General features: G+C 43.1%; 1 protein-coding gene across 5 annotated transcripts in view; it reads left to right on the top strand.

The window, feature by feature from the left end:
* The window catches only part of Dock4 (dedicator of cytokinesis 4), a 478,789-nt gene that overhangs the window by 341,982 nt on the left and 122,306 nt on the right, over positions 1-14,501 (top strand). For all 5 annotated transcript variants that reach the window (XM_045135544.1, XM_045135547.1, XM_045135546.1 and 2 more), the window contains exon 24: positions 12,831-12,958. In XM_045135544.1, the coding sequence (XP_044991479.1) occupies positions 12,831-12,958 (128 nt within the window). The remainder of the gene's footprint in view (positions 1-12,830; positions 12,959-14,501) is intronic.

Below are 14,501 nucleotides of genomic sequence, written 5' to 3'. Positions count from 1 at the left end.
AGAGGGACTCTCACATATATATGCAGAAAGAGGGAGGACTCATACACATGTAGAAAGAGGGGGGCTCACATACATATGCAGAAACGGCAGGTGGTAAAGGAGGAAGAAATGAAGTTAGAAAGTTATTTCTAGAAGGAAGGAGCCAGACATACTGGCTCACACTTGTAAGTCCTGAGTGCGGAGGAGGCTCTGGTTCAAGGCTCACTTCAACCTAGTCTGAGCAACATGGAGAAACACCTTATCACAGGAGACAGTGGGAGGAAGAAGGGAGGTCAGTGGAAAGAAAGGAGAGCAGGAGAGGGGAGGGGAGGGAGAAGAGGGGGAAATGAGTTATTGATTGTAATCACAGTTATTGATCATGTGGGCATGCCTCTTTTTTTTTTTTTCTTATGCTATGTGTCCTATTACATATTCAATAATAGTTCAGCTTTTTCCTTCTGAGGTCCTTACAGTTACCTGATATGATCCTTGACAGTCTATATATTTTTTAAGTTTTCAGTAGATTTGTGTTCTGGAAGTATATGAAAGCTTTATGTATGGTCATTTTTTTTATTTTATCTAAATAATAAGTAACCAGTTAACTAAATTGATTTTGTCATTAAATCCCATTGCCTCTTGGTATTTTTCTATTTCTTCCCAAAGAAAATAAAGTGTCCACGTCAGCTTAAAGTTGATTTGAAGAAGTTTCTGGAAGCTTCACCAAGTTTAAAAAAAAATTAGGATTCATTCAGGAATGACTTTTTCATATAGATTTATGTGTAAAATTCCAAACAGATATAACATTATTTTATCACAGAACATTTTAAACATACAGATAAAATTAGAGCCTAACATGAGTAAATCATAAATAAATCTTAACATCAGATTTTTGGTTTAGGTTTTGTTATTAGTAAAATTCATCACTGATTCAACCAAGTTTCTTTCTAGAAATTTCCAGGTTATGAGACATTCTGGTTCCTATTTTGATATCTTTATTACAAAATAAGCTGCATCATTTTTTTAATTTTTAGAAATGTTTTTTCATCTTTTAAAACATATTTCATTTTTATTTGTTTGAGAGAGAGAAAGTGGCAGATAGAAAGAGAGAGTGAATGGATGTGCCAGGGCCTCCAGCCAGTGCAAATGAACAACAGATGCTGTGCTATCATGTGTATCTGGCTTACATGGGTCCTGGGGACTCAAACCTGGATCCTGGGTCCTTAGGCTTCACAGGCAAGTGCCTACTGCTGTCTCTCCAGCCCATCTTTTCATCTTTACGTGACATTGTGCTGCATATCAATCTTGAGTGCTTCTTAAGTGTGTGTGTGTATGTCCGTATGTATGTCAGGTTGTTGAGGGGTCTAGGCTCCACCTTCTTTGACACAGGATCTCTGGATCTCTTCCAACTGCAAACAAATGGCCAGACTGCCAACAGACATCAAACCATGAGCTTCACATCCTCCCTGCTTCTCCTTGCGATCACAGATGCATGTGCCATTTTGGATCCAGCTTTACATGGATGCTGGGCAACTGAACCTGTGTGGGCAGGCTTTGTAAGCAAGCGCCTTAACCATAGAGCCATCTCCCCAGCTCCTAGAGTGGTATTTGGAACTAATATTAAACTTTCACATTGTCCATAACAAAACGTGTAGCTCTTGTTCATGCATCTTACTATATATGCCTCTGACTTCTTATTTATTTCTCCTACTGAGGAGCTTAAGACATGGATCTAGTGTTTAATAAATTTAACTTTCTCATTTCTCCCAATTAAAAAGGATAGCTCATCCTAGGGAAAAAAAAAAAAAAGGTTAGTTCTTGTGAGTTATTTCAAACTCTGTTCCTGGGAGCCCCTAGGATAATGTTGCAGGATCTGGGAGCTCCTCTGGGGTTGGAAGTAGGAGTGTGGAATGGACAGAGGTCCCATGCAGGCACACCTGCTTTCCCCCAGCTAAGGGCAGTTCATTGTAGCCACAGAGGAATTGATGGTTTCAGCTACATTTCTCCCATACTGATCAGATGGTTCTTTGCTAGATGAAAGTCTTGCACTAAAAGAACAATTTAGATAATAAAAGTACATTAGAAATGTAATGAAATCATCTGGTGAGAACCTAATAGTTACACAGACTTGGTGCTTTTGGATTCCTGGCCATCAGTAGCCAGTAGAAAAATCAAGGTTAGGAAGGTTTTAAAGAAAAGAAGCTGCTGGGATCCAAGAACAAAAAATGCTGATTCCTGTAGGAATTGGTAAAATTAGTGGTAAAAGGACTCTTGAAACCCCAGAAATGTCACCTGCAGGGTCTGTGCCAGGGCCTTGGAGGAGAGGCTCAGAGCCAAAGTTGGGAAGTTTGTGGCTGACCTGTGTCATGAAGGAGGTGGGCGACCTGTCTGCAGGTTCTCTTAGAGGAGATGGGGGCCCGCCCGCTCTGGCCGGCCGCTGTGTGGAGTGCTCCCTGGGAGGACCGTTAGAGAGCAGCAGAAGCTCTCACGGTCACGTGGGAGGAAGGCAAAGTAGGCTGGGGCTGGTTTCAGTATTCACTGAGCATCGCTGAAGAAGACAGACTGTCGCCTATAAATGACAGGCAAGACAGGTCAGAAAGGAACCTGTCCAGTGGAGAAAAACAGGACGTGTCCTGGGACTCTTGCAAAGTTTAGATTGTCTTGTTTTTGCTGCATAGGCCTACACAGTGGTGTGGGATTTGAACTTCAAGTGCTTGAGTTCCATCTGGAGTTTGTGAGGTGCGGTGTGGCTTTTGGGATTCAGCTTGTGGCTTTTTCTCTCTCTCTCTTCTTGGTTCTTTAAGAGGGGGCCAACTTCTGCCATTGTGGAACTTGCCCTGGATCTGTAAGCTTCCATAAATATCCCTTCTTCCATAACTGTGCCTGGTCTGGAAGTTCATCTCAGCGAGCTGAGGCTGTCTACTACAGTCACCAATTGTGAACTTGGGATAGGTGGGTACATCTGTGTTGTGCTAATAAAAGAGGAGCCGGGCGTGGTGGTACACGCCTTTAATCCCAGCACTCGGGAGGCAGAGGTAGGAGGATCGCCATGAGTTCGAGGCCACCCTGAGACTGCAGAGTTAATGCCAGGTCAGCCTGGACCAGAGTGAGACCCAACCTCAAAAAACCAAAAAAATTAATAAATAAATAAAAGAGGAGATACTGCCCAGATGCACAGTGCAAATAACTGACCACCTGAAAGGAATCCAAGAATATGGTTATTAGCCAAAATAATTCTCACTAGTAATTATTGAGAAGTAAAGGGGCAATACAAAACTGTAACTAAGCCCAGAGTAAACAAGGTCCCGGTGGCACCTACTCACAGTAACAGGTGCAGGTAACAATTTTTGAAGTAGGGTCTCACTTTAGTCCAGGCTGACCTGGAATTCACCACATACTCTCAGGCTGACCTCAAACTCACAGCAATCCTCCGACCTCAGCCTTTCCAGTGCTGGGATTAAAGGCATGTGCCACCACACCCAGCCTGAAGTGAACAATTTTGACCTTTCAAGCAAAACAAAATACAATTCTTACAACAGAGAAAAGAGTTTTCTTTTTAGAGAACTTGAGATTGAATGCCTCAATTTCCCAAATCAACTATAGCCAACTGACAAGTCAATATTTTTATCTTATTACAGACATAAGAAAAGAATAACATCATTGCACCAAGGTCAAGTGGAGGTCATGTTTTGAAGACGGTAGTGGTGGGGTGATTTCTCATTGCTGCTGTTACGGCAACCACAGCTTACAGCTCTAATGATAAAAGTTTTGATCTTTCATATCCATAGAGCAGAACTTAATACTGGTTTTCAGTGCATAGTATTCAAGGTTGTTCCAAAGCTATTTCCTGTCTGGAAGGTCTAGAGATCAGTGTGTCTTCTTACCTTTTATTTTTTAAATGTTTTATTTACTTATTAGAGAGAGAGAAAGGAGGAGGATAGAGAATGGGGTGTCAGGGCCTCTAGCCACTGCAAACGAACTCCAGATGCTTGTACCACCTTGTGCATCTGGCTTACATGCATACTGGAGAATTGAACCAGGGTTCCCTAGGCTTTGAAGGCAAGTGCCTTAACCTCTAAGCCATCTCCCCAGCCCTCTTTTTATCTTGTATAGTTTTTAGAGGCCACCTGCATTCCTTGGCTCATGGTCCCTTTCTGTGCTCCTCAAAGTCAGAGCAGTATAAGATCTCTGTATAGTCTCTCTGGTTCTAATTCTTATGTCTCTTTCATCACCTCGTGTCTGCATGGAGCCCACCTGGACAAGACAGGCTCAACCTTTTGTGCACCATTATTCTGCCTACTTCACATGGATCAAGAAAACTGATTCAAAAGAAGTTTGCTTATTTAGCTCCACATAAGAAGGTGAAAAATGGGCTGGAGAGATGGCTTAGCGGTTAAGCACTTGCCTGTGAAGCCTAAGGACCCTGGTTCGAGGCTCGATTCCCCAGGATCCACGTTAGCCAGATGCATAAGGGGGCGCACACATCTGGAATTTATCTGCAGTGTCTGGAAGCCCTGGCACGCCCATTCTCTCTCTCTGTGCCTCTTTCTCTGTCTGTAACCCTCAAATAAAAATAAACCAAAAAAAAAAATTTTTAAAAGGTGAAAAACCACTCAGAGCTCTAAGACTTCTGTGCATTTATTTATTGAAAGTAACAGAATGAAGCACAGAAGGGCTGTGTTCGTGTGAGCGCTCAGGTCCTAACCATACGCAGCAAATGATACTTTCCTGATGAAACCTGAAGGGGGGCGAGGGTAAGAGAGGAAAATAATGTTATAAGTTATTAGGTAGGTACATATTCAGCTGAAAACCAAGAACTTAATTCTTAGCTTTCTTAATTCTTAGCTTTCTCTTAAGGGCATTTCCATTTCTCCACACTTAGAAGACAGCACTGCGGTTTGGTTTGATGAACAAAGAGATGGAAGTAACAAGTCTGAGAAAGTAACTTTTCTCTCTAAAAGAAAGGAGATATACAATTGCCTCCTGTTTTAAGAAAATCAGTTTCAAGACATTCTAGAGAAATTGACCTTAGGTATACAAGCTCACCAAGAGATCTAGAAAGTTCTAAAATGAAATGGTACTAAAATCCCTTATTAATCACAACTCTCCAGAGAGCCACAACCAAGGATATGTTTATATATAAAAAAAAGTCATCTGTTGTAAGGCATTGACATTGACCATGGAAGCAGAAAAATTCTCAAAATCTGGCATTGGTAAGCTGGAGACCCATAGATCTCCATAAAATTCCAGGACAAGAACAAAGAGCTGAGCAGCAAGAGAACCAATGGTTAGTTCCAAGGCAGGCAGAGAGCTCGCTCTCCCCTTACTTGGTTTTTGATCTGCTCAGGTCTTCAATAGATTAGGTGAGGCCTACTCACATTAGGGAAGACAATTTTCCTGACTCACTCTTCTGATTCCAATTTTATTCTCATCCAGAAATACCCTCACAAAGAAGCCCAGAATAACGTTTAAATACCTGAACACCCTGTGGTCCATTCAGGTTGACACATAAAATTAACCACCTGGCTGCAGAATATTCCAAGTTGAATTTAGACTACGAATTAGCTAGGATGGGTGTGGCAGTGCACACCTTTAATCCCAGTGCTCAGGAGGCAGAGATAGGAGGATCACTGTAAATTCAAGGCCACCCTGAGACTACATAGTGAATTCGAGGTCAGCCTGGTCTAAACTGAATCCTTACCTTGCAAGAGAAAGAGAAAGCGAGACCAAGAAAGAGAAAAGGTAGACTAGGAGTTAACTCAGCTTGAAAGACAATAAAGAAGGGCACAAACTGAAGTTAACACCAAAAAAGAAAAGAAAATAGTATCATCACAAGATTGGAATCAGGCTGAGTTAAGGGGTCACTGAGTTGCTTCCCGTCTGGACAGTGTGTGCAGGATGACTGAGTCACGTCCGTAAGTCACACTCCCAAAGTGAGAATGAAGGGCAGCTCGTCAAGATCCCAGGTGACAGTGAGACTCATAGCAGATGGTATTCAGTGTCTAAATTATCTGCAGTCTAGGCAAGCTTAATGAGGACATTAGATGTTGACAACTCATTTTCCCCTTTCTCCAGATTTCCTCCTGCCTGTGAGCAGAAGCTCAGGAACACAGGGGCCGCAGCCATTATGGAATAGGCAGCTTTGGCAATGTTGATTCACGTGTCCCACATAAACTTAGGTGTTCCAAATGCTAGGTTCCCAGATGATGGAGATTTGGGAATTAACGCCTTCTGGAGGCAGTGTATTGTTGGGGCTGGGCTTATGGGTGTTATAGCCAGTCTCCCCATGCCAGTGCTTGGCACACTCTTTTGTTGCTGTTGTCCACCTGATGTTGGCCAGGGGGTGATGTCCACCCTCTGCTCATGCCATCGTTTTTCTCTGGCATCGTGGAGCTTCCCTCAAATCTGTAAGCCAAAATAAACCTTTTTTTTTTCCCCTACAAGCTTCTTTTGGTCAGGTGATTTCTGCCACCAATGCGAACCTGACTGCAAAATAATGGCAAAAAGATTTGATGCTTAGCTTTTGGAATGAAGGAGAATGGTTTAGGGAATGGGAGTTATAGTCTCCTAAAGGCTGCAAGTCAGTCTCTGCAGGGGCTGTGGACTTGGCATTGGCTGCACCTTTGTGCCCATGACTTGGCATTTAGCAGAGATCTGCAGCTGGCTGATTTCTTGCCATGAAAAAGTTATATACATTCCTACTTGGATATAATTGAGTATTTTGTCAAGCAAAACCCAGAGTGGATATCGGAGGTAGGTGTAAACAGCAGAATGTACTCAGCATGCGCCATGGGCGAAAGCATGCTGGGGTTACTTATTTTTGCTTAGAAAGGGAAAAATCAAGTCGTTGGAGGCAGGAATTCTGTTTGGAAGTAATCAGATGGAACATCATATCTTTTTAGCAGCTCCCTAGCCATTATCTACAGGCTCGTAGATTTGATACATGGCTGAAACAGCAAATACAGAAAGTGCGAGAGAAAGGAAAAGATCACACTGTTAACAGCATATTCTAGGAATCACCCCTCCCCCCCACACTTTAACCACAATTTATGGAAATAATACTTAAAGGTTGCTATGTTAACTTGATAATTTCAAGAATTAAATCTTGTGGGTGCCCAGCAGCTTATATTTCTTAGAACCCTAGTCCATATGTGGGAGAACTGGAAAGAATGTACAGGCTTTGGAACTTTGGATTTTTCATTGATTATGATAGAAATATAGTTTAAAAAATTAAACTAGCCGGGTGTGGTGGCGCATGCCTTTAATCCCAGCACTCAGGGGACTGAGGTAGAAGGAGCGCTTTGAGTTCAAGGCTAGCCTGAGACTACATAGTGAATTCTAGGTCAGGCTGGGCTACAGTGAGACCTTACCTTGAAAAACTAAAACAAACAAACAAAAATAACTGTTTGGTCCTTTAGACTGCCTGTAGCCCTGGACCATTTGTCCTCTGGACTGTTGGGTCTTAATTCCTTTTTCCCTGTCCTTCTCCTTCCTTCCTTCCTTAGGTTCCCCGTCAGCCCCCTTCCCCAGGCTTGTCCAGAGTGAAAATTCTAAGGCAAAGGTCTTTCTTCCGGCCCTTCACATCCGGCAACTCTGAAAATGCTCGACTATTTTCACAGTTGTCACACTCTATTTTCGTTTTTTTTTTTTATTATTATTATCATTAAAGGTTTGCCCTAATAATAATTGTGGAGTTATGTTTAGATATATTTCAATTATAACCATTTTTAAGTCCCAGTTCTTAGTGCTTAGAAAGGAGTTTCTTTGGGAAGCAGCATCTACAGGGGCTGAGATGGGACAGAGGTAGCAGAAGAGTATTAGGTGACTCCTCGCTCTGACCAGAAACCATGAGGAGGAAGTACGTATCACCAAGGTCATAGTTGAGCCTAGCTTTTAACTTTGATGCTGAGACTAAACCTCAGACCACACGCACTGTGATGCTTCCCTTTCCCCTTTGCCATCTCGCCAGGCTTCCGAATTGGTCAGTCACTGCTGACGGGCCATGGCCAGTACCAGACTGGAGAGAGGATTGAACCTGTGTCTTTCATTTTCCACCCGTCACTCGTCTACACTTGCACAGAAATGGGCAGGGTTGGAAATGGCAGCTGCTGTGGTTCATTCACATGGTGACAGAAACCGCTGTGGCCTCGTACTCGGGGTGGGCAGGGCAGGTGGGGCCTTGTAGACTGCGCAGATCAGGTGTCTCCTCCTCTCCCCCTACATCAGCTGTGCTCAGAGAAGATGGAAAGCCCAGGCGCTCCCGCAGTTGCTCTAATGGCCGTCAGAACTCACAGAGGAGCTCGTTCCCTCGTTCATGCAGCCAGTGTTCAGTGTGGGGCGGTCTACTACGAGATGGTGTGAGAAATAGAATTGGAATGTTACACAGGTCAGAGACAGGCCCTGCCCTGGCTCTGCGTACTGTAATCTGGCATAGAAACAGACCTTGAACAAGTGCGCTATGAACAGACCTTGAACAAGTGCGCTATGAACAGACCTTGAACAAGTGCGCTATGATAAGGTATTGCTGTAATTGAGATGAAGGATGTTTACAGGGCACCACGCAGCCAAGGGATCTCTTTCCCCTCTGCCACATCTCAGGTTTTTTCCTACACTTCTCACAACTGTTTCCTCCTATTCGCTATGTAATTAGCATCGTTTTTTGGAAACATATCACATGATGTCACTCCCAGCCCTTCACATCCCCCTTTTTTGTTCATTTGGGGATACACTTCAGAACTGATCTTCCAGGCTCGTGGTCTGGCCCTGCCCTCCTGCCTGGTCCCATTTTCTCTCCAGAATCTACTTTCTCCAGGTGCTTCAGGGTACAGTCTAACTCCCTTCTTTACAAGAAATGTCCTTACTGCCCTTGGTCACTCCATGGCTCCTCTCAAAGTATATTGAATTTTGCTTTTTCGGGTCACCAAGCACAAGTCTGACTTAATAAATCATTGCCTAGTCAGGAGCTGAGGATGTAGCTCAGCCCTGAGACAAACCCTGGCACTGCAAAAGCCACGCGTGGTTTACGTAATCTCGTCCCTCTGGAGGTTTGGGCAGCAGGGTCCAGAGTTCAAGGTTGTCTTTGGCGACATAGCACGTTTGAGACCAGCTTAGGCCATGTGAAACCGGCACCCAAAAGAACACTCCAGAGGGGTTTGTGCACCTCGAGGGCAAGTATGTTACCTCTAACAACATCTGGGTTGCTTAATTAAGTCTTTGTCACATGCTTTACAAACGAATACTATGTTCTGGTGTTATGGACTAGGTGTTAGAATATAGTAACAAACTACTGAAGAGGTTGTGCATATCCTTAATTTTTAATATTTATTCGCAAGGGGAGAGAGAGAAAGAAAAAGACAGAATGAATATGGGCACACACCAGGGCCTCTTGCCACTGCAAATGAACTCCAGCCACGTGCACCACTTTGTGGATCTGGCTTTACGTGGATACTGGAGACTCAAACCCAGGCCACCAAGGTTTGTAAGAAAGTGCCTTTAATCACTGAGCCCATCTCTCCAGCCCCCCTGATATGCTTTCTTTTTTTTTTTTTTTTTTTAAGTCTTATTGTAAAGGCAGCTTCAGAGCTAAGAGTGAGTATGAGAATGACAGCAAAGCATTAGAAGTGGGGCTTGAGTCCTGGGCCAGTAGAGGGCGCCATTGATGAACGGAAGAAAAGCCTGAGGCATCCTGTTGCCTCCACAGTGGGATGAAAACCAATGGGGTGAGATGCTCACACACATGTGGAGTTCTATTGCAGTGGCTGGAAGTCCTGGCGCACCAATGCTCCCCCTCCCCCCAATAAAAATATACACAAAAAAAGTAAACAAGACTTCTTTCTTTTGTTTGGTTTTTCGAGGTAGGGTTTCACTCTAGCTCAGGCTGACCTGGAAGTTACTATGTAGTCTCAGGGTGGCCTTGAACTCATGGTGATCCTCCTACCTCTACATGCACCACCACGCCCAGCTTAAGACTCATTTCTTTATGTGGTTGAGGGTAATATGTACAGTAAGTATCTGAGTCAGCCTAGGGACCCTTCCAAGGGCAGAATCTTCATGACAGGTTCAAGAGTGAAATGTATAGAAAACTTAAGTTAAGGGGCTGGAGCGATGGCTTAGCAGTTATGGCATTTGTCTGGAAAGCCAAAGGACCCCGGTTCGATGCTCCATGACCATGTAAGCCAGATGCACAAGGGGGTGCATGTATCTGGAGTTCGTTAGCAGTGGCTGGAGGCCCTGGTGTGTCCATTCTCTCCCTCTCTGTGTCTCTCTGTCTCTTTGTCTCTCTCTCTGCTTCTTTCTCTTTTTAAAATAAAAAAATAAAATATATATTTAGAAAAAACTTAAGTTGAGTTGTCTGGGATTTGAGTTTGTGACTTTTAGGTTCTTGAGAGCATCCTGTTAGATAAATCCAGATGTTCTCTTTCAAAGCTAAGAATTAGCATTTTGGCCACTCAGCTGGTTTAGCCCTGATGTTTGATGCTGTCATTTGCATGGCTGACACTGCCTCACTAAGAGACAAAAAGCAAGTCTTCAAGCTGGATCACCAGGTATTTCTATTTTTATATACTACACATGAATTACTTGTCCACCTTGCTTTTTTTTTAGTAGGTATTTTAACAGTTGGTGCAAATTCAAGTTTTAGATCTCTAGGCCCACTAGCTGCAGAAACCTATTGGCTAAGTTTTATCTCCCATCCTAACTAAACACCACTGGGTAGTAAGTCCTGGTACTATTGCTTTCTGTCAAGTGATTGCTTTGAAATAAGTAAAGTTCCTAGTGGAGATTGCTGCTTCAAGAAGGCTTGCAGTAAGTTATTTTACAGGTTTGGACTTGATATTCTGTGTTCATCTTCTTGTACTTAATGTCACGAGGGGCTTTGGAGTAAACCTAAGGCTAGATCTCCTTGTTGTGTCGGCAGTTCCGTAGCAGGCATCAAAAGAATACAAGACTCCAAACCTAACTCTTGGGGTTTTGTTTCATTTAGAGGTTTTGCTTGTTGTTTTTCTTTCCCCTCAGTTCTTCCCTTGTATAGCTGAATGAACAACAAAACCACCAGATACCCTTGAGAAACTCCAATGTTAAAGTCAAAGGCCAAATGAAAAATAATTTGAGGGAGAAAGGTAATTCAGGAAGTATTCAAAATAAAAATACCCTCCAAATTAGTATCTCTAGAGAGATACAAAAATTAGGTATATCTCCTACCAAGCCAGAGAGCCAGAGCCCCAAAGGCCCCCAACACCTCATCACTGAAGCAGACCAAAAATGAACCCAACATGGCTCAGGGAAATTTTGCGGAAGAGGAGGTAGAAAGTATGTCAGAGCCACATGTTGGGTCATGATATACAGAGACATTTATCGTACTAATAACCGTGGGCTAACTCCACAATGCACGACCCATATACATCAACAAGGAGGGGCCATTGGGGAGGGGGTAGGTCACGGATGAGCCTAATAATGGTACCAAACTGCCTGTATTTGCTGAATAGAAAACTAATTAATTTTTTTTAATTAAAAAAAATTAGGTATATGACTGCATGGGTTCTAAACTCATAACACTGGGTCAGGGAGCTAGAAAGCTCTTGGCAGTGAGCTAGACAGAATTCATCTGAGAGCTGAACAGAAAAGTTGGAAGATAAGAGTATAGAAATTGTCCAGGAAAATGGAACAGAAAAATAGGGGGAAAAGTAATAAAAGTGAAAGATCAGCTGAAAGATTCACACTAAATATATTTGATGGCAAAGACAGAAGACAAAAATATAAATGGTCTGGAGAGATGGCTTAGTGGTTAAGGCACTTGTCTGTGAAGCCCAAGGACCCATGTTCTACACTTCAGATCACATGTTAGCCAGATGCACAAGGTGGCACAAGTGTGCAAGGTTGCACGAGCACACAAGGTGGTGTACACTTCAGGAGTTCAGTTTCAGTGGCTGGAGGCTCTGTCATGCCAATTCTCTCTCGTGCACTCTTGCGTTCACCCTCTCATAAAAAAAAGAAAAGAAAAACATAAAAAAGGAAATCAAGGCTGAATCCCAAAGTGAAGGACATTCATTTATATGTGGAAAGGGCCAAGGCAAACACTAGTACTAAATATTCAAATACCATGGATAAGGATAATTTCTCAACAGCTTTCAGAGAGGAAGAAAAATCAGAATCTGGTCATGTAGAAAGGGTTGCAAATGAGAGTGGGAGGAAGCCATCATGTTAACCAGAAATGGCTGTAAGCATTTTGAGGAGCTGAGATGGAAGGACTGTAAGAAAGTGCCCTCAGCCTAAGCCCTCATTTACCAGAGTAAGAAGTCGGTAGATAGTCTACCTCAGTGAGAGCTCAGGAAGTATAGCAAGAGAAGCAGTTGATTTAGAACCATGAAGGTAAAACACATACTCAGAAGGAAAAAAAAAAAATGAACTTATTTCAAGCTGGAGAGATGACTTAGCAGTTAAGGTGCTTGCCTACAAAGCCAAAGGACCTACGTTAGTTTCCCCAGACCCATGTAAATCCAGATGAACAAGGTAACACATGTGTCTAGAGTTTGTTTGCAGTGGTTAGAGGCCCTGGCATGCCTATTCTCTCTCTCTCTTTCTTTCTCTCTCTCTCTCTCTCTCTCTTTCATAAATAAAATATATTTTTAAAAGATCCTAGTTCTACTAAAAGAGAGGCTTTTTGTTGCATTGGGGAAAGGCATCTACATTTTCCAATGTATTATATATTGAAAACAATATATAAAGCTTACAGAGTGAGTACCCCTGTAACACTGCGTGTCTGTAATTTAGCAGTCAAAACTGAATTCAGACCTGAGCATTCACCCACGGTACACGGGGGCCCTCGCGGATGTGAGCCTGACGTTCTCTCTCTGCAGATTCCAGGTACATTCTCTTGCCAGTCGTGTTGCATCACCTCCACAGTCACCTGGAAGAGCAGAAGGACTTGATCATGTGCGCGCGAATCCTTAGCAACGTATTTTGTCTCATCAAGAAAAATAGCTCAGTAAGTACTTGCAGGTCATAGGATACACTTCTCCCCAAATGGTTTCTGCAAGAAAAATTTAAACGCCTTCAAAGAAACCGCAGTGAGGACCAATCCTCTGAGACTTCCGCTTTCATTTGCAGCTGGGCTGGACTTTCTGCTTTTTCTTGGAAGAAATTATTATTTTTTTAAACCTTGTGGAATTGTAACCCAGAATAACCTGGGTTTCCAAACTTTGTATTTCAAGGAAGAACTGAATACCAAGTGATAAAAATTAGAAATCCCAGAGCCTTCTTCCATATGTGACTTTAATCTTGGTAGGGTGAGTGCTCTGTGGCAGAAATAAATTGCTGCCTACACAGTGCAGTTGTTTAGACTTATTCTGTGAAGGGACCCATGATGGCATGCTGAACTTGGCCATGACACTTGGGCTTGGTCCCATGGTGATTGCAAAAGCAAGAGACTATCCCTGAAGACCAAGGGCACTTTGTAGTACAACTGTTCCTGAGCCACAACAATCATCTTTGAATTGTGGCTTTGGGCCTTCCATTCTTTCTTGACTTTTGTAACTGTGTTGATTATAGTGCAGATCAAGAAAAAAGAACATGCTTGCTTGTACACGGGACACTCAGAGGGTTGGTACGTGAAACCACAGCTCAAGAGTGTAATGTGAAAGCCACACACTTGTCCTGTTCCTTCTGTCTGTCTGCAACTGTTGACTGATTGTAGGCTAGGATAGCAGGTTATAACTGCTGTGGATAAAAGCTTGACTCTTCACTAGACAAAACTGGAAGTTCAGCAGATGTGGAGGTGACTTTCCTTTACTTCTTTTTGTCTATTTAAATTAGAAACTGTAGTCAGGTTTTGGACTTTGCTGATAAAAAACTCAGAGCAGAAATCAACTCACTGGGGAGACCCTGGCAGTTCTCTGAAGAATGTAAGAACATTTAACATAAAACCATAGCCAAAAGGCTCCTTCAAGCTCACACTCTGAAAAAGTATCCTTGGTAAAGGCCATCTGTACACAAGGGTTCCGTCTTATACAGATGTAATAACCCAAGCCCACTAAGCAGGAGTCAGTGCAGGGAAGCTGGGGGCTAGAAGTACTAACTGCTTCAAGAAAGCAAGTCCTTCCATGGCTACTGACCGTGGAGCCATTTGTAGTCAAGGATACTCATCTGGACTGATCTCCATTCCCTCATGTTTACATATAAAGCTTTAAAAAAAAAAAATCACCTCGCTGGGAACAGTCATTTGCACACAAACCAACCTTGGAACATGGTCTGTGTCATGGCAGTGCTGAGAAGAATGAATGTAGGCCCAGTCGGGAATCAATGAATAATTGACTTGAGGAACCAGGAGGGGTTTGAGGGAGGAATAAGGCCCAGAGAGCCAAACTGACTTGCCTGAGGCCACAAGTACTGTAGGAGCCAAGCAGACTTTGTCTGCCCCCTTCTGTTCGCATTTAGATTTATGTTGCACATCCAAATGGTGTACTCTGGGCCAAGCTCCTGACTGCTCTGAACCTTGGCTTTCTGTGAAACCATTCACCTTCATGAAGTCT

This window comes from Jaculus jaculus, chromosome 16 (assembly GCF_020740685.1).
Source record: "Jaculus jaculus isolate mJacJac1 chromosome 16, mJacJac1.mat.Y.cur, whole genome shotgun sequence".
In the NCBI taxonomy this organism is placed as follows: Eukaryota; Metazoa; Chordata; class Mammalia; order Rodentia; family Dipodidae; genus Jaculus; species Jaculus jaculus.
This window is presented reverse-complemented; position numbering and strand designations above follow the sequence as displayed.